Source organism: Spodoptera frugiperda, chromosome 28 (genome assembly GCF_023101765.2).
Source record: "Spodoptera frugiperda isolate SF20-4 chromosome 28, AGI-APGP_CSIRO_Sfru_2.0, whole genome shotgun sequence".
Lineage (NCBI taxonomy): Eukaryota > Metazoa > Arthropoda > Insecta > Lepidoptera > Noctuidae > Spodoptera > Spodoptera frugiperda.
Window position 1 is genome coordinate 6,046,723 of NC_064239.1, and position 20,397 is coordinate 6,067,119.

At 36.3% G+C, this 20,397-nt stretch overlaps 3 protein-coding genes across 3 annotated transcripts in view; all 3 read right to left on the reverse strand.

Annotated features, from left to right (window-relative positions):
- LOC126912684 (uncharacterized) overlaps positions 1–4,159 on the reverse strand; it is a 13,424-nt gene extending 9,265 nt beyond the window's left edge. The window contains exon 1 of the mRNA XM_050705970.1: positions 3,865–4,159. Within this exon, the coding sequence (XP_050561927.1) occupies positions 3,865–3,897 (33 nt within the window). The 5' untranslated portion in view covers positions 3,898–4,159. The remainder of the gene's footprint in view (positions 1–3,864) is intronic.
- Positions 4,160–4,283: 124 nt separating this feature from the next.
- LOC126912685 (immunoglobulin-binding protein Sbi-like) lies at positions 4,284–6,729 on the reverse strand. Its single transcript, XM_050705975.1, has 3 exons — positions 6,561–6,729; positions 5,368–5,681; positions 4,284–4,802 (listed from the first exon to the last, which is right to left on the reverse strand). The coding sequence occupies exons 1-3, from the start codon at positions 6,601–6,603 to the stop codon at positions 4,470–4,472; spliced, it is 690 nt and encodes a 229-aa protein (XP_050561932.1). The 5' UTR covers positions 6,604–6,729; the 3' UTR covers positions 4,284–4,469.
- Positions 6,730–10,880: 4,151 nt separating this feature from the next.
- LOC118265109 (coiled-coil domain-containing protein 170) lies at positions 10,881–20,362 on the reverse strand. The gene is made up of 10 exons (XM_050705703.1): positions 20,028–20,362; positions 15,924–16,013; positions 15,104–15,842; positions 14,841–15,013; positions 14,565–14,765; positions 14,337–14,480; positions 13,130–13,234; positions 12,582–12,749; positions 11,534–11,784; positions 10,881–11,067 (listed from the first exon to the last, which is right to left on the reverse strand). Exons 1-10 carry the CDS (start codon positions 20,103–20,105, stop codon positions 10,881–10,883), a joined length of 2,136 nt encoding a protein of 711 aa, XP_050561660.1. The 5' UTR covers positions 20,106–20,362.
- Between the last annotated feature and the right edge of the window lie 35 nt (positions 20,363–20,397).

Sequence of the window (20,397 nt, forward strand, 5' to 3'; positions counted from 1 at the left end):
CTTCTACTATGTTTGCAAAAGATTTTCCCTTTGGTGATAAGGAATGAGATAAGCTCATAGAGCATTTGTCTGGAAAGAGATTTATTTAGTAATTCTTTGTCTTTATTAACCATATACGGTTCGCAGACGGTGGACGGGGAGCCGAGCAAACCAGTTCTGATTTACCAGATCGTGCGGTATTTTAAACTCGAATGCAAATAAATTGACCCATGATAAAGAACTTGAGAGCACAAAGAAAACTTTGTGCATACCGACCTGCATGTGTTGTACTTGCATAGTTTACTATTTTAATTTAAACGTTCAACATTAACATTATTTAATATCTTACCTATGTACAATTCGGAAGTATTTTACAAATAACAAACAGTTTTTGAATCGAAGTGCTAATTCATTTTTGTTGTTGAACTACAATTTGACACTTGAACTATCCAAAAATTTTAACTATTTTCGTAACCAAATTCTGAATTCACTCAACTGAAATATTAAGTACCTAACTATTCAAAATTCCATTTTGTAAAAATATTTTGGTCAGAACGACTCTTTTAGCGAATCACGGCATCTTAAAGTGTAGCGGATATAATGTGAATAATTAATTCTCCAAATTGCAGCTGTGAGTCGATCGTGTGTTAAATTACAGTTATTACCAAAAAAATCCTTGCCTACATCTGTTTTATTAATATGTTTATCTTTAAATTAATGTTATGCTCTAGATGATTGTAACTATTTCGTACCGCATTATGCACTCGCTTATTTACGACTACTGTGTAAAATTGATCTTGGATCATAATATATGTAGATTAAATATGTATGGTTTTACGAGTGCATATGAAATTAAATGAAAGGTTGTTATAATAATACATAAATAAAATAAACTTAAAAGACCGACCACAAAAACCATCTAGACTAATAAATAAAATTGAATTGTCTGTTTGTAATATTGATAAACCGTTTTTTACTACATGCATATGAATATACATATACCATAACTTAAGGAGGTGCCCTCGATTTCCCTGGGATCTCATCATCAGATGGTCAAAAGTACCAACTTGTGAATATACCCTACCGAATAAAAAAGAATCATGCAAATCGGACCAGAAATGTTTAAGGAATCGATGTACAAATCTACGAACTATCTAGAAAATGACATCGTTCAAGTAACCAATCTGAAACAAATTTCAGCTAATCTAATTTCAGCGTTGAGCAAAAAAAGAATCACGCAAGTCAGTCAATAAACCTCGACGTCATCGGTGTACATACATAGAAAAAAACATACTGGCCGAACTGAGAAACCCCTTATTTATGGTAAATCGGTTAAAAATAAAAATTACGATCTTTAGTTAATCATACGATACGTTCCGACGCCTGCCGTCTGATGGCTTAAACTGATAATATCGGAGATAAAATGGAGACTGTAAAACAATATTACGCCCATAAATATACATACACGCCTACCTGATGCCATTTTATAAAAAGACCAGGAAGTGCTCTAGACCCGTTTCGCCCTCAGATGAAATGAAATTAGTGTGCGCCGTCGATCCAGTTTGTTTAAAGATCACTCTGACATTTATCACACAATTATATTCGCTTTGAACTTGCAAAGGGCGCTGCAACCACACACATGTTGCTAAGGGATTTCTATTTTTATACCCCGGGTTATACGTTAAACTAGTCTCAGATACATAGTTATTTTGTTGTAGTCTACCTATAGGTAGCACAGTAGGTAAGTAAGGATTTCAAGTTCAACAGACTAGATACTCTGCATCTTTAGCATTCATTGAGGAATTGCGATCATGATCACGCTCACATACTTTAACTTGTTGCATAATGACATAATAGCTCATGAATACTTGTATTAAAACAAAACTTTGCAACATTTTTAACGAAGGACTAGATCAAATGATATTTGTGGAGGTAACTAGGTACCTATGTGAATGTAAATACAACCTACACAAATATTTAATTTAAATGTTATTCATCAACCTTGCTGAAGTGACAAGCTATTAAAAATATAATAAAAATGCGAGCTTGGTTTCTTTACAATTTTAGATTGTTTTGGTATCTAATAAAAAATTTAATTATCCTGTAAGAGATCTAAAGAAAAATACCTACTACATATTTGCATCGATGTATGGTGACAGTATTGGAATAAGTATATGTTACGACCCCTACTTCCCCGTGGGTGTGGTAAGAGTCTACTAAGCGGACTACACCTTGAATGGAGACCAGGCAGCAGAGCTTTCTGTTAATCCTGACCCTTGCATATTGTGATCTCTAATCCGTCTAATAACCGTGATGATGATGTAAACCCTTATTATGTTTATATGTTACTCACGTCCATTTTACATATATCTTGTAGAAGAATGACAAGGGGATCTGGAGCTGCGGACTGCATCGGAGGTGCGGATTGCATAGCGGGTTACCGGGCCTCCGGCTCGAAAAGCACGTGTTGAAACGGGGTGATTTTTGTCAGGAAGAGTCTGATACTGGCACTCGCTTCACCCAAGACGGGAGAAATCCTAGAATGATTTTTCCCCCTTAAAAAAGACTGGCAAGGGGTGATGACCTTTTATCTATTGAATTTACGTAGGTATATAACATACATTCTATATATATATATATATACGTTTGATTTACACAATTCAGTGCAAATCTTATCTATATTTAATTTGACACCCTATAAGCCTTAACATTTGTTTCAAATACAACCTAATACAAGAAGCTTTTAGCTTTCTTAATTCCTAATTTTGTAATTCCAAAAGCTTGTGGTTCGTTAACTTTCGTCAGTCTTGTTACGTTCAATGTTATTAATTTATTGTATGTTAAGACCTAGTTAGATTTTAGAAATATATATTTAGTTAAATGGTTCACTGATAATATCTACCAGTCTTGTCAGAGTTTAATCAATACTAAATTTATTAAACGATGTAAATTTTTATTTTAATAGTACGAGTACCGTAGTTAGTTGTAACACTAATATGGATAAAATTAAAAGCGACTGTTGTATTGTGTATATAGTGATGATGATGAATATTTGCAAAAACATAGGTAAAGGGTGTCCCAAAATTAACGCAAGATTTGAATTTGCCGCCATTTGTGCAGTGAAGTGTTGGCAACCCTGAAAAAAAAGCAATTTGACAGCTAACAGTATAGGGTTATTAAAAATGGAGCGTTACACGATAGATCAACGTGTCTTCATTATTAAAGAATATTTCAAAGACATTTCCAGGTCGTGTACTCTCTCGTTTCGGTGATCAAAATTGGCCTCCTAGATCGTGTGATTTAACACCATTAGACTTCTTTTTATGGGGTTATTTGAAATCACAAGCCCACAACCACCCGTGCATTAAAGGAGGAGATTCAACGCTGCATCAACGAAATTCAGCCACATTTATGCAGAATGGTCATGGAAATTTCAACAAAAGAGTGCGCATGTGCATGCAAAGCCGTGAGGCCATTTGTCCGATGTGTTATTCCATACATAACCCTATCCTATGTACTTTACGAGTCAATAAAAATATAACTATCAAAAGACTAAAAACGGCGTTTTCTATTTAATTCAAATCTTGCGTTAATTTTGGGACACCCTATATTTACATGTATGTATACACTTGCGGTGTTTTTCAGGGCAGATAAATATCAGCATGGGCATGTAATCAGTAGCTATATGCTGATAACTCATCACACAAGGAACAGAAAACAGAAGCATGTAGTTAAAATAATAAATAATTCTAAACTAAGGTCCAGGGATAATGGTGATTGTATCTATCCCGACTAACATTCGCATAAATTTGGATAGTTTCCATTATTCAGAGGTCGTTCCTTCCTAAAACATGCAAAAGACAATAAACAACAATTAAACCATACCAGAAGGACAATCCATAATAGGTTGTAATTCATTTCGCAGCAGGACAACGGCGCACCTTAACACACTAGTTAGTTCTACTGTATCGATAATGACATGTCCACTCTGACAGGAATAACTAACAAACACATCTTATTGGGAGGCAGGGGTTACTGGGAGCACATCGGGGTGTGGGGTGCAGGCCGGCACCAGGACTCGATGCAACACTAAGCGATTTCCTCTGATTCGGATTTCGATTCGAAAAAGCGATTCGCTTCTACTACACGAGTGGCCTGCGCGCGCGCCGCGTTCAACTACTCCACTCAACAGTACTGGTGACCTTAACAATTAAGAATTTATTTTATTAATGCACTTTCTTATGACGTGTTACGCTTAAGGCACGCCAATATCAATCGACTTACGTCTATGATGAGACAAAGAGCTTACAACAAGAATAGTTTATTAGTAATAGAAATGTAAGTACATCATTAAAATTTAACATTGGATAACGAATAAAGATAAAACATTAACATCAACCCTTTTTCTTTGGTAAAGAATATAGAGAGACGACAAAATAAAAATGTATTAGATAAATAAATTATGCAAGGTAAAACAAGGTCTGATAATGTTAATGTCCGTAATAGGGGTCGTGTTGGTGCTGTGCGGGTGCGTACTGGGGCTCTGTGTACTGTGGGTTGTGGGGCTCGATGTACTGCGGTTCCACATGCAGGGGCGCAGATTGAGGCACGGAGAATTGAGGTGCGGAGAATTGAGGTGCGGAGAATTGAGGTGCGGAGTATTGAGGCACGGAGATCTGAGGTGCGGAGTATTGAGGCACGGAGACCTGAGGTGCGGAATATTGAGGCGCGGAGTGTTGAGAAACGGAGACCTGAGGTGCGGAGTATTGGGGCGCCGGCGCTGTGTACTGTGGTGCCGAGTACTGCGGCTGATACGATGGAGCCTGTAAATGACGTCAGTTTCATTACGATTTACAATATCTATTTTACCTAGTTATGTAATACAAGTAGAAAACTGTTATTTATTCTTTAGGTACTTAGGTACTGGAAAAAATCTTGTGTCGTAATTATAAGCTACGGTGTGCCCTTGCTACACATTATAAATAATTAATACCTTTATAAATAATTTGCATCTGTTACTAAGGTATATAGGTGCCTTCTGTATCTAAGTATTTAATAGTAAGTAGATATAGTGCGGAAGGGAAACAGGTATACAATACATTTTACGTCTGCAAGTCGCCCACGATTCTGACGTGATTTAATTGCTTACTTATTACTGATTTTATGGTATGCAGTCGCTACTAATTCGTGTTGCGGTCTCGCTGAATATCGCACGAACTTAGTTTCAATGTCGAAAAAATTCAATGTCTATCTAATGACCTAATCTGTAATTTAATAACAGGTTGAATTTATTTGAATTATAATGTAAGAAGAAGAACTACAAATAGTCCAGATAAGTATGCTACTAGGTGGACTTGATAAGCGATAGCCCGGAACAAAACGACCTACCTGATAATTATATGAAGGTTTCTTATCCGCATGATGATGTTTCTTTAAAGGGATGCTGTTCGCCAGCAATTCTTTCACCTTTAGCTTGGTGGCCAGAAAATTAGCGGCCATAGCTTTGTTAAAAGCTTTGAGTTCTTTTATCTTAGCCTTGACAGCCCAGAGCCCGTCCTTTAGCAAGTCCAGCTTGCCTAGGGACATGTCATCCTGTTCTTGGTACTCGTCATGATCGTAGGAAGGAGTCTCGTACGCAGCTCGCAGCAAATGGTGGTCCGCGTCGTCAAGTTCATCGTAGCGTACCGTATGCCGCGCTGACACTACAAGAAACATTATTATAATATAGTCAACAATATGGGATACTTCAAGAAGAGATTAAATACGTTTCTTGGGGGTCGGTAAAGCGTATGTAATGCCTCAAGTGTTGCAAGTGTTTATAGGCCACAGTAATCACCTTCTATCAGGTGGGTCGTGGTCTTTCTTGCCACCGACGTGGAATAAAAACATATTAATTTTCAATAGAAAATAGTTCTAGAAACTGATGTTTGTCGAAAATACTGTAGCCGTCAATCAACTGCTTTTAAATGACAGGAACCTGCCTATAATTAATTCAATTTAATTAGTTTTATCTCGAGCTTTATTTTAGGTACCTACCTATCTCAAAGTAGATTGCAATTGCCAAGGCCATCGAGAAAATAACTAGTATATGCATAATATATGCACATATATTTTTGAAAAATAGTCTGCACTTTCGATGAAAATTCTTCTAGGGAAATTGGTGTAATACACCTAACAGTTTTAATATAAACTAAATAGTTTGTAGGTGTGAGTACAAGTTAAACGCGCATGTTTCAGTGTTCATACATCGGTTATAATTAACCCCTTTCATTGTAGCACCTTGGCATTGTACTGTTATGTAATTATTTTAACAGGCACTCAACCCAAAGAGTTAATTTAAGTATTAACTTTACAAGTTTCAATTTAAAGACATTATAGTATTTACAGTATTGCAAACTAATTAATTAATACGCTGCCATATTTACACGAGTCTCTAATGATGATTAAGCGTTAACTATCTATGTACTCAATATCATTAATTACATGTTAACACCACATGGTACTAGTATGTTAGATTTATAAATTAGTTATTTTTTATTTTAGCAAGCATTGAAGCGTGTTCATCATATCGAGGTACTTACCGACAGCGATGAAAAACAAACAGTAAATAATTTTGCTGCACATTTTAAATGATTTGTTTCAGATAATTCTTCCAACACGTTTGTTTCAATGAGTTTGCTTCCTTGTTCTTTAGTTTAAGGTAGAAGTGCATGATATAATTTTATGATTTGATTATATATTTACCCGCAATTTTAAAATGATACAGGTAAGTATTTGATATAATTATAAAGGTGGTAACCGATTTTATACATATTTAGAACTTCAGGTAGTATAAAGTCGTTAATTGTAGTTTCGTGGTCGGTTATTGGTGATAGTGGATAATGGATGGAAATGTACATAGTATTGATCACTTCCATCTTTGCTACTATTGCAATACTAATATCGATAAATATGTCCAACTGATAAAAATGATAGTAAAGTTGTAGTGCTTTCCACATGATGCGCGATAAGTTTATCCCAACATTTTTAAAGTAATGTACCTATGTATTTAACAAATACCTAATGTTTACTTATCTACATTCCGATCGAGGTCAGGATAATGATTGATAGTGTAGTTATGAGTTATTGTAGATACGTTACGTTACGTACAAAACTTAATTGTTACTTAAGTCATATTATCATTGAACATAATTAGTTACAGCATACATATTATCTAGATAAATCATACAAAAACCAACAAGCGGTGGCCACCGAACATTAAGTGGTTATGGTAATTAGACCTTACCTACCATATTGATCGGGTGTGTCGAAAAAATCGAATAAAAATAAAGCAATTATTTGAATTATGCACATATTTATTTACTAAGTAAGTTTTGAGTGCCTACATATGGATATACGGTGTGTCTAAGTAGTAATTATAGGTAGATACATAATAATTATATATACTATAATATATGAGATTACATTCAATAAGGGTACGACGCAATTTGTTTATCCGGAAAGAAGTTTTTTTTAAATGTTACCTACGTCAAATAAAATCAGTTTTATACATTAAGAAGGTAGTCGTGAACTTTGTCTATATACGTTTTTGTGGGTATTAAGTTGTAGGTATATGTATTAGGCTTCGTTCAGAAAGTAAACTAGGATCGAGCAATATTTTTATTATATTTTTTTATTCTTATTTTTTTTTATTCTTAATTTTCCAGTGGTTCTAAGACTACACTTGGATTGAATATGCAGTACCTTTTCACATATTGTGTTGCTTTCATCCTCTATTACATAGGACTAATAATACATATCTAATAATTGACGTTCTTTGGATATGTTGTAGATTTAGATTTCCCCTCTCTGGGAAACATGTGTGTCTTCAAAGTATGATTTACATGGACGTTTGGACGCGAGCTAGCTAATGGTAATAATTAAGTGCATAGCAACATACAAGTAAAATAATAATTAAAAACAAACTTGCTCTGTTTCATGATTGATGAGTATAAGTATAAAGTATGTCAGCACCTAATTAAATTATTCATTGGACACAGGTAGACATTTTTGATTTATTACCATCATGTATTTTAAGTATCGTTAGATTGAGATATAATAATAATATAATTGAACCACTTGTACTTTGAATATTACTTATAATTTTTAATTGGTCTGTAAGTTGTCAGTTATAGTCCTTCTATGTCCTCGACTCCTATTCCCATATCCTTAGGTGTATGTAATAATGGCGAGCAAATTGCAATATAAATATAATAATAAGCAAAACATCCGTTCTTTTTCTTCGAAAAAAGAAGGGTTTCCTTTTTTTATTTGTCTGTAAGTGTATACCTTTCTACCATTCCCTTGAATTTGGGTTGTCATACTCATATCGGTACTTACTTATTGGAGTCCCAGTCCCAAAGTATGTATTACATATCTTGTTGACATTAGTGGTATCCAAGTAGGGTTATAGTCATAGCGTTACTATTAAATGATAATTTTTAAATTTATAATATTATACGAGTTAGAACATACCTATATTTGATGGCTTGGGAATAAAGCGATCCATTTTAGTTTTATAGAATAACTTAAATAATAACATAATAATTCTACGAGAAAAACAAACAAAAATGGGATTGATAGGATATACTTCGGAGGATATACAAAATAAAGCATACTGGATGAACCATTTGCAACTTTACAACTTTAAATATTTTTCTTAAAACTAATTTCACTAAAATCTTAATAAGGCTAGGTGAGGGATTACAATGTACCTACATATATACGTAATAACATTAATTTCCTTTTTAAAATATGTACTTATAATTAAATTAACCCTAAGACTATAAGGTATAATTGCACTGTAGAAATTTTAAGAAAATAAGTTTACCTACGAACCTACTTATATTAGAGATTTATAACATATTAAATTACCTACAGAAAGTAGTTACATCCACACAAATTATAAATACAAAACAGAGTGCAAACAATTTATAAATAAAACAGAGTAACATTGAAAGTAACTACTAACACAATTAGATAACTTCAATAAAAAAAAACATACTTAAAATTAAATTAATAAAGTAATTTGCTAACAAAGAGTATTGGAAGACTTTCAACTAAAAATGTAGTACAAAACATCAATAAATAGCACTCCATCAAACAGTATAAATATATAAGAGTATGTTTATAATATCATAATAGCTATCATCTAGTGAGTATCGGTTGAACATGCGTTAATAACAACTTCCTCGTAGATACAATCATATGGGGACTACTTAATGTAACATTTATCTAAGTAACATACACATTAACGAGTAGGTACCGACATATGACATGCACATTATACATTATTTCAGGTTATTACGTCATGCACATATTTTTGCGATCATGGGTTTTTATGACTTATCTATCTATTTGATGTCGAAATGTATGCGTAATTATAATTTCAAATTGATTGTATCCCACGTATTAAAAATATTGCGTTTTTAGTTTCCTATATACTTATTACTTACATTACGCAAATATTAATATGTCCGTTTTTAATATATATTTTTTTTTTTATGCGACATGCCGGTAATCGAGCAGACGTATTACCTGATGGTAAGCAATCGCCGCCGCCCATGGACACTTGAAACACCAGAGGCTTTACAAGTGCGTTACCGGCTTTTTGGGAGTTAGGAATTTAAGGGTTGTTGTTCGGGAATGGGGATGGGGAAGATTGGGAAGGGGGAATTGGGCCTCCGGTAACCTCACTCACACAACGAAACACAACGCAAGCGTTGTTTCACGTCGGTTTTCTGTGAGGCCGTGGTATTACTCCGGTCGAGCCGGCCCATTCGTGCCGAAGCATGGCTCTCCCACACTTAATATAATTTTAGATGAGATTTAAGCCGAGAGAAGTGTAGCCTGTATGATATGTATAGGTTCTAGGTTGCTAGGCTATGGTATATATAGGCTATACAGTTATCTTAAAATAGTAGGTAGGCACACAAACCACCAATATATCGTTACATTGGTCATCCTCAGCTTGGTAACGTAATGTGCGTCTTTATGACACTACACTGGGCAGTAACTGGCAGTAAGGCAGACCATTCATTTCACAACACATGTGATGCGATTAGTTTCAATAGAACAAAGTGTAGTGTTTCAGAAGAATTTTGTAAGATACTTATAATCAATTTTGCGTTCTAAATACTTTAGGCGTTGAGGTCAGGTCAGTAGACAGTGTTTGTTTTAATCACACATGACATAAACAGGGAAATACAATGATCATATCTTCTGAAATGTATACAACTTTCATGGTTATTATTAGGATATACAGGTTGCGTTGCTTGGTTCGTTGACCAAAGGTAATGACGTTTTTTTATGTAAGTTTGTTGGTACATAATATTTAGTTACAGGAGTATAATATTTTTGACTTTCCGTCAGGTTATTGTTCAATATTACGCCGCGTTGTCTATTGTAGTACTTAAGGCGGTTTATGTTTAAAAACGAGCGCGGCGTCTTGCGTGTCACAATCCTGCACGAGCCTTGTATATGTCATCGTCGAGTTCGAAGGCAGGATCTGCATACCCTGAGTCATCGTAGCGCAGTGATCTGCAAAGAATTTTCGTCATGATCAATTTAGAGATAGGAAGAAATTCACCGCGTTAGTTGAGCTGCTTGTAAACCGACACATATGTGCTTGCCGTCAGAATAGGTTCGCTCAAACTTGCACGGTTCTCATAATATATTATTCTTTGTCGGGGCACTAAAAGAGACTGTGTCTTCTGAGTTTCCACATTTCTTCTCAAAGTAGGCTGATAGGAAATGCCGGCCTCAGTTAGTTTAATAACTGAGACTACTAGTTTAATAGCTCGGCACTTTTACACGACAATCTTTAAGACTTGTTACTGTAAACTACTGTGTACCAGGCGTATCTAGGTTCTGCAACGCGAGGGCGGTGGAGAGCGAGAGGAGGCTCGCAGCAGAGTGGGGTCGTCGTATCGGCGCGACACCACCGTGAAGTCGTGGTGTGCGTCGATCAGCTTTTGTAGGCGGGACACCATCTCGAAGTCAGACACAGACACCGGCACCAGGATACCTAGCAACTTCGCTATCGAGTTCCTGAAACAGTTAGTTACATTCAATTAGCATCGTGGACAGTAGAACTAAGGGACAAGCAGCAGTGTTCTTAAAATTTTCAGACTTTTATTGAGTTGGTTTTATCGTTTTGTTGAAGCCTTTAACGTTTTCGGGTAGTGATATAAATAAAAGATACATATATACATGTATCGGGACGCCTTTAATCCCCGAAGTAGACAGAGGTGCACATTATGGCACGTAATGCCAGCATACACCTACTTTTCACAATTTATGTTGTAAGTCCCATTTAATAGGTGGTGAGCCTATTGCCATTTAAGGCACATTTCCAGACTCCGTGCTACCACCGAGAAATTTTCGAAACACCGAAAAAAGCAGTAATACTTCGCCCGAGTCGTTTTGTTAAGTCGCCTTTAACGTCTTCCGGGTAGAAGACATAGATATAAATAAAAGGTCTGGTTTCTAAATATATTTATGTTACTATACTGACCTGAAGCTGGTGAGCTGAGCTTCCCTGCGCTGGCTCTCGGCGAGCGCCTCCTTGGTGCGCGCGAGGTCATCCCGCAGGATGGTGATCTGGTGGTCAATGGACGAGCGCTCCTGCTCGAAGGTCTCGCCCGTGGAGCGCACTTGTTCCTTCAACACGTTCACTTTACGATTGTAACGCACGCGCAGTAGTTCCGCCTCCTCCAACTTCTTTTGCAGTTCTTCTACTTTGCGAGCTCTCTCTAGTGATGTTATCTGCCGTTTAAATTTTATTAAATAAAATTAAGGAATAATACAAACATTATTCTGGAAAAACACCACACATGCATTTTTTCAATTAAAAGTTGTTGTTAAAACGAAACCATATACAGCACTGTCAATAAGTAATCAGATCGCATATAGAGTCAGTTTCTAAACATGTATGTCTAGCTCTAAAATAAGTTGCGGCGAACTACGATAATCGTAGCTCGTAGCGCGTAGTTCGTAGTTCATTGCGCAAGTTTCGTAGCGACTAGTTCGTAGCGCGGAGCAGCGTTTTCTCGCTATCAATCTTGTAGGCGTGCAAATAGTGAGCTCAACTGGCGAGTCTGCCGCACGGATGCTCAAATGCGTGGCCTGGCCATTTTGTACTATTAAAATTATAGTATATAATAAAAAAATAATACATCTAAGTAGGTGCATATGACAAATAACAAAATAGCTAAGCCACACATTTCTTTTTCTCAAGATTTAAAAATACGACGATTAGTGAGAAAAGCTAAAATAGAGTGGGATGAATAAAACGCAATGATGTGAATTAATTGAGGCTACGATGACTAAATACCTGTATAGATAATTTTATTAAAGTTCAACTGTTTAGTTTTCATAGTGAATAAGATCATAGCAAAGTTCTGTTTACTATTATAAAACCTTATATGCAAATAGTTAGGTAATCTAAGTATTAATATGATCAGTTGTTTCACTGTATAAATATTTAAATTCACAAGAAGAGTATAATAAGTATGAAGCACGTAAATTCTTGATCATTTCTTTCATTCTCCCTTAGCCCTTACCTTGTACTCAGCGGCATCTACAAGTTGTGCGTTGAGGTCACGTATTTGCGCGCGCGCGTCACTAAGCTGCACTTGTAGCTTGTCACATTGTCGCGCGAGCTTCTTGTTGCGAGCCACAGCTTCATCGCGCTCCGCCTGCAACACGGCTCGCACTCGACAGCTCTCATCCTGACAACATACAATAGAAAACTTGCTACTTACTGTGCTATAAACTGATCCGGAGCTGCGGACTACCTAGCGGGTTTACCGGGGCTCCGGGTCGAAAAGCAGGAGAAGAAACGGGGTGGTTTTTAGTTAGTAAGAGTCTGATACTCCCTCTCGCCTTGCCCAAGGCGGGAGAAGTAATAGGATGATTTGCCCCTTTCAAAAAAAAAAACTGTGCTATAAAAAATAAAGTTAATCGATTCTATAAGTGAGGACTTGTAATTGGCTTTCTGTTGTCTATAAAATATCTTCTTTGTTAAGTTTTTATATAGCTGTAAGTCTTCCATATTGTAATAAATAAATAAATAAATAAATAAATAAAAAATAATATGAAAATAACTCACCTGTACACTCAGTTTTCGTCGCAACAAATCTAAGTGCAAGTCTTTCCTCTGTAGTTGTTCTCTTAAAATCCGAATTCGTCGTTGTAACTGATAAACAACCGCTGTCTGTAATATGGAAACCACGATGCTAAATGTTAGAAGTTGGTCGATAAGTCGCGTTGACATCATGCAAAGTATACGCGTGACTGTTCTGCGTTTGTTTTTAAAACATATCGATGCAGGCGACATCGCGTGTGCTTCGGGTAAGGTTGCTTCTTATTATACTTATTGTTGTAAAAAGTTCTAAAACATGCACTAAGTGCCTACCGGCAACAACTCACAAGGTCTCTTAGATTTATTTAGAATAGTGTTAAATTACGAGCTTTTATTTATTACCTTAAACATTTTAATTTAAAATACATGGGTAAATGTGATTATGGTTCCTATATTAATGCATGACACCTGTACCTACCTACGTATGAGGATGATCTTGAATGATTTTACCAATTTTGCTAATGAAACATCTACCTAATTACCAAAACCTAAACCGTAGTTAGGTATTTACTTAATAGACCGTGACAAATAATATTTGTTTCAAAAAAATAATGGTGCTACTTTACTGTGCAGAATGATAGACACAAACATTGCCAACGTAGATGTAATTACTGTATGACTGCGTTCTATTAATAAATAGGTACGTAAGCATTGATTTATTCTTCTTAACGTGCAGGTCTTACTTCTTTAAGGTAAGGTAAGTCATGGAAAGATCTTTCTCTGCGCAGTCTGGGCAGCGTACCATAGTATCCGTAATATAGCATCTACACAAAACATATATGAGTTAACACACACAGACACATAGAATGGTGACAAACGCTTTGTACAAGTTGCAACATACAAGTGTGTACCCCGACAGTCGGCACTCAGTAAAGGTGAAGGTAAAATGACATTGTACTCGTTTCACTGTTAAGGTACCTTGGCGGATTGATCAGATATGTTGTGTTAATATCTCTAATAAAAGAGTTTTATCGATAGATCTAAAGCTGTCAAGCTTTAGCTCTCAAAACCATCTTCATTTTATTCTTAATCAATCTATGGAAGTTCGCACTCGAGTACAATAATAAGTTATGTATTGAAGTCCCAAATGTTATATACAGATCAGGTACCTATGGTGGTTATATACAGGAACATGTATAAAGATTGTTTTATGAAAACGTAAGTAGATACTGACCTTATCAACAATTTTATCACTTTCAAGCCTCGCTAACTGTTCAGCTCGGTGGATAATCGATTCAGTGTGCAATTCTATACCGATGTCTTGGGTTAGTTCATCCATATTTAGTGTCCGACTTAGACGTTCTAGGAAGGCAACAAACTGTAAAAAAGGGTTATTTATTAATTCGTATCAGTAAGGCTTAAGAGCCTATGACCAAACGTTAAGTCGCAGTGCACCACTTACATTGGCTTTGTCTTTACGTAAATTGTCCCTGGAGACCTCCTGTGCGTTAAGCTCGGCTTCCAGCTTGTGTAATTTAGCTTCGAGCATATTTCTTTCATCTTCTAGGATGCGCACGCGGGTATTTGCTTGATCGTGTAAATGCGCTGTTCTTCCCAATTGCTGAGATTCCATGTTTAACTTATCGCGCAATGCATCTATTTGCTACAGTAACAAAACATATTATGTCGGTACTGCAGAACAAAAAACATAATAAGATTTTCAGTACCTAATACTTACTACAGATTTGTCTTTGTTATCACTTAAAATTTCACGAATCCTGTCTTTAATAGTACTTTCATGTGCTTCAACAAATCGTGTCGGTAAACTTAGTAATATAGCTAATGATTCCATTGTATTGCGATATTCCGCGTGTAGTCTTTGATATTTTTCATCTCGATGCCTCAAATCCTCTAAAATAATTTAATTTAAGTGAATAAAAGAAACATTAAATATTTTGATTAAACTAAAATATACATCATTGCGAAATTGTTTGGAGATACCTTTCAACTGAATGATAATAGATTCATTCTGGTTCACGTTATCCGTTACAACGTTTAAGTTTTTGGAACAGTGTGATAGCTTTTCTCTTGCTTCGTGAAGTTCTCGTTCAATAACTCTGTTTTGAACACAAAGGGATTCTTTTTCTTGTTTAAGTCTCTCGATATCCAGAAGTTGTGCTGATAGTTGTCGTTGTAGAATATCCTTGTCAGTGTTTGATCTCTCCAATGCATCTCTACAACTTCTTAGGTCCTGTTCGACTGTCGATAAGTTTTCTGTTGTATTCATACACTTATTTTTCAGTCTGGTGATTTCTTGGACAAGCTCGGCCGCCTTGATGATTAAGCTTTCCGGAGAGTGAGTGTGTGCTGTATCGCAAAAATCTGATTCCAAAGCCGCAGACATACGACGAACAAGATCGTGAAACTGGCAACGGGCATTTTCTTTTTGTTGTTCTTCACTGTGACACTCTAGTTCAAGAGAACGTAATTTCTTTTCTAAGTCTTTAATCTTCTCTTCACAGTAGCGGTTATCTCTCTGCAGTGTTTGAACTGTGATCTCACTTCTTCCTTGCGACGTCTGAAGGTTTCGATGAATCTCTTCGAGGTCTTGAATCTTCTTTCTAAGAGATGAAATGACAGCATTCTGGCGTGCATTTTGTTCACGAAGGTGATCGATCTCTACTTGCTGCTCAAGTATTCTCTGGTCTCGAGCTAACATTTGGTTTTTTAAGTCACTGTTCTGTAATTAGTGGATAATTTACTTATATACAATAGAAAATGGTTTGATAAATAAACCAATAAAATATTTTTTGGTTCTCACTTCAGATATTAGCTTATCTCGCTTGTACTGCAGCCCGGCAAGATCACTTCTCAGACTTGTAATTATATCATTACCAACGTCTGCCTCCATCTGAGGAAATTATTATAATTTTATTATTGTTGGAATACAATTTATTGTACTTACATTGAAGGGGCCAAACAAACCATTATATAAATGGTTTAATTTGAAACACTTACATAACTCCATGACACGGTACATATCTTGTATGCTACAGTTAAAAGAAGTCAGATTTTCGTGACGAGCAAAAGCCGACTAGTGTAGTTGAGTACTCCTTGCTTGAAATGTAGCGTGATACGGCTCGAGGTTTCAGACTTACCGACCGAGAGTCACGATATCTTATTCGCCGACCTATATAGGTAGATACTAACATGCACAGCTTGAAATTTACATAAACGGTGGGGGAGCGTACCCCAAATCACGATTTTTATGGACATGATAATTGGTTGGATTGTAATATAGTTGCGATGTCATCACAGCCATCTAATGGATATGCGACTTCGCGACGTATTGAGCAGCTAGTCGAGGGACACGGAAATGTTTCTGAAAGGGAAGCTTGTAATCTACGACTTGCTGGTTCAGTTACGTATAGCCAGGTACACGATGCGGTGGGTATACTTATGTTTATGTGCTACGAGAAATCCGTGCGAGGTACGGAACAATGCACGCTACCACCCCTTGAGCAAGCATTTTTCTAATTCCCCTTGTACCTACTTATCCACCATTTCATTCAGCCCAATGACATCTATAATTTTGGCTTGCAATTTATCAATTTTGCGTGCTACGTTGGTACATGCTTATATTATTTCAGTTCTTGAGTAGGATTCATGGATGTTGGATGGGTAAATTAATATGCTGGCAATAATTATTTATATTTAAAATCAGCGTAATGGCAGATAGCATTGACTTGGTTGGCGTAGTGGCTGAACTGCTGGGCAACAAGACTGTCACGGATTCGATTCGGATGTGTACCTAAGTATTTATGTGAATATGTTATGTGTGTAAACCCACTCAAGAAAAGTGTATGGGTTGTGATGTGAGTGTCATCCCATCATGTAAATATGGGAGGTGCTACTTGCCTGCTACACGTCCAATACTAAATTGTGCGCTAGTCGGCTATAATACTTTTTTTAAGGGGGAAATACATTAATTTATCATTAATTTTCTCTCCTTGGGCGAGGTGAGAGGGAGTGTCAGACTCTTACTGACTAAAAACCATCTCGTTCCTACTCCTGCTTTTCGAGCCGGAGCCCCGGTAAACCCGTTAGGTAGTCTGCAGCTCTGAACTAGGCATCAGCCCTACTGGGCTCCATCCGTGGTGGTCTGATGGCTGTTTGAGGCGTGCGTGGAACGGGTCCGGTTCTGGTCGGGTGGCGAGCTACCCTTGCTCGCCGTCCGCAAGTGCGGGTGCACTTGCGGTGGCCGGAGATCGTCGCGCGATGCTAGGAGTGTCTCTCGCGACGACTGGGTCGTGAAGAGGTTCGTTCCCTCACGCGCCTCGCCTCCTCTTTAATTTGCTTCACAAAGGGAGGAGATAGCATTCTAGTCCCCCACACTTGGCACCATGGCCTGAGCTAACGCCGGACGCAAGAGGTCACTGTCGCCGATCACATTCCTGAGGATATGGCGGTGCTCAGCCCAAGCACCGCCACCGTATGATGCACCGTGTCCTCCGGGCGAAAATAGTAGCGTAGTGCAAACTAGATACGTGCATTACTTAGCGTGCTCACTCTATTGACCGTTCCCCTATACTTATTATAGTCTTTGATTAACCGTTACCATTGATAAGGGCATTGATGACATTACATTTTATTTTTTTATGACCTCGATATGGTACTTTTGAAGGAATTATTAATGATATTAGATAATCAGCAGAGGTTATCAGACAATTGAAGATATTTTTAATACTTTACTTAACTTACCTACCTTACCCATCTATACTTAATATTATAAAGCTGAAGAGTTTGTTTGTTTGAACGCGCTAATCTCCAGAACTACTGGACCGATTTGATTAATTCTTTTTGTGTTGAATACTGCATTTATCGAGGAAAGCTATAGGCTAAAACATCACGCTAAGACCAATAGGAGACAAGCACAGCGGATGAAACCGCGCGGAAGTAGCTAGTATTTCATATAATGATTTTCCCCCATATAATACTTAGTTATAGTAAATTAGACATCTATCGTACAAAATTAAGTTACGTTCCACTTAAAGCGGGAGAAATCATTTATTTACTTGTATATGAAGATTATCCATCCTTACAAAAATCTTAATAACAAACTATCTTTTATAGTGCAAGTTGTGCGGGGCACCTATGTCGGTGTATCTATCTCAATAGCTACTTAAGCCTCCATCAAATTGATTCGTGGTGTTCTATTAGTGCATAATGAGTCGTCAAAGAGATAGTAACTGATTATTGCTTTAACGTTAGGTACCAAAATATGTTGTAGAGGTAAGTCATTACCTATGTATGTACGAAATAAAAAAGTATTTACTTTACTGTAACTTGCCTATTTAATTACTACGACGTAATAGACATACATATAGTGGATAGATAGTTACTACATTTTCCCTATAGTCGCATCACATAATGGGTAGGTAAGGTAGGTAGGTCGCTTATGCGTATTATTTGTTTTGTTATTATCAGGCAGAGGTCAATGCAGTCAGAGGGAGACGCAGGCTAAGACTCATGAATTACTTTATTTTGCAATATTTACATTACTGTTTTAGGTACCGTAAAACATGGCAACTTTACCATATTTTGGAACAAAAATCGAAATATATTTTTAACCATAAGACGCATAGAAACCAAAACTATATATTTAGAATTGTAGTCTATCTGGCTCACTTTACTGTAAGCGTCATTATATACAAACGCTTACTTTAGCCGTAGTAAAGAAAAAACAACATGGGTAAAGATACCAAATTTTTGGCAACTTTACCTACGCGCCGTATTCATCGTATATTGCATATTAAAGAGTTGTTGAGGTACAGAGGGCTTCATCTAGGACCTCTTCGTATTATAATGCAAACAATATGAGGAAATCTATAAAGATAACGGCTACACAGACAGTCGGGAAAGTTGCCACGGGTTTCATCGTAATTTACATACAAATAATTTGTTACGCTCGGGGTTGTCAAAAAATGAGAAATTTTATTATGACATGTACATTTAAAAAAAAAAGTTATAAACCTTAAACCTAAAGTAAAAAAAAGCATAAATATCTGACAAAAATATTGTTCCCTTTTAAACTAAATTAAGTTCTAAAATTTTAAGTATTTATGTTTAAAATCGTAAAAAAAGGCTACAAAATAATGTTTAATCTTTTGACTTTTTAATTTTTTGACTTCACTATCTCCATAGCTAATTTTAACATTACTTTCGTATACTTTTTATATTGTCTAGCTCCGAGTTTTCTGCGGTTTTGTTTCATGTGAGCCATTTTGGCTCTAAAACAAAAGGTATTATTAAATACATTATAACTTATCATCCAGGATATTCACTATTATGCTGGGAAATTTAGGTATTCGAAAATGGTTACATACACACAAACAAGGAAAAAAACATTTATTGCCAACCCTAACTGTAGGTAAAGTTGCCACAAAGCAGGCCGTGGCAACTTTACCTAACCTGTGTCAACATTACCGAAGCGATTATTTATCAATAAATTAAAGAAAAAGCAATTGCTGACATTACAACAGTAATCCCAACTATATTATACATACAAGATCAAAATTTCACTCACCTGTGACAAATAATTTAGGCTCTGTGAGCACAATTTAGGAACTACTAACTTTTAGCACATTTTCACGCACTACACTGTAACGGCCATTACTGGCATAATAGCAGTCTTACGTCTACGCAAAATATAGTAAATATTTCCTTTTAAAGTCTAAAAAATACTACTATTACAAAACAGAATTCTAGTGGGTAGATTTTTAGATAAATGAGTTTATACCGAATACCGATAGTATGGTAAAGTTGCCAAGGGTCTGGTAAAGTTGCCATAGTTTACCGGTACTTAAATGCACTTTTATACTGATGAGTTTTCTAATAAATTCTCTTTAAACAAAAGAAAACTTACCTCTGTTGGACTTTTACTACACAGCGCTTCGTAAATTTTCCAATTTTCTGCCTCTTCACTGGCCTTGTCTTCTTCCATGTTCACAAACAGTTAGATCACAAACAAACAACGCCTTACATACACATCGTGTTGTAAGTTGGTAAGCTGTGGAGATCCACGCAGTCACTGCAGCGTTGCTATGGACTTTTCAAACTGTAAACACAACCATCGATTTTAAGTAGGTAGGTACGGTACACCTACTTATCGAAAGATACGTTTAGCCGACAGAAATTGTGACATAAATGTCTGTACTGTTTACACTTATATCTACATTATTAGGTTCTAATTATCGTGTTACAATAAATTTTCCAATTATACACTCATGTTCATA

Bases quoted from the DNA above. Each gene is read 5' to 3' on its own strand.
- LOC118265109 (XM_050705703.1), bottom strand. From the start codon at position 20,105: ATGGAAGAAGACAAGGCCAGTGAAGAGGCAGAAAATTGGAAAATTTAC. The intron at 14,766-14,840 runs GTAAGTATTAGG...TTGTTACTGTAG, and splicing joins ATAACAAAGACAAATCTGTA to CAAATAGATGCATTGCGCGA. The intron at 11,785-12,581 runs GTAAGGGCTAAG...TTTAAACGGCAG, and splicing joins TAGATGCCGCTGAGTACAAG to ATAACATCACTAGAGAGAGC.
- LOC126912685 (XM_050705975.1), bottom strand. From the start codon at position 6,603: ATGTGCAGCAAAATTATTTACTGTTTGTTTTTCATCGCTGTCG. The intron at 5,682-6,560 runs GTAAGTACCTCG...TGTTTCTTGTAG, and splicing joins TTTGTTTTTCATCGCTGTCG to TGTCAGCGCGGCATACGGTA. The intron at 4,803-5,367 runs GTAGGTCGTTTT...CGTCATTTACAG, and splicing joins AACCTTCATATAATTATCAG to GCTCCATCGTATCAGCCGCA.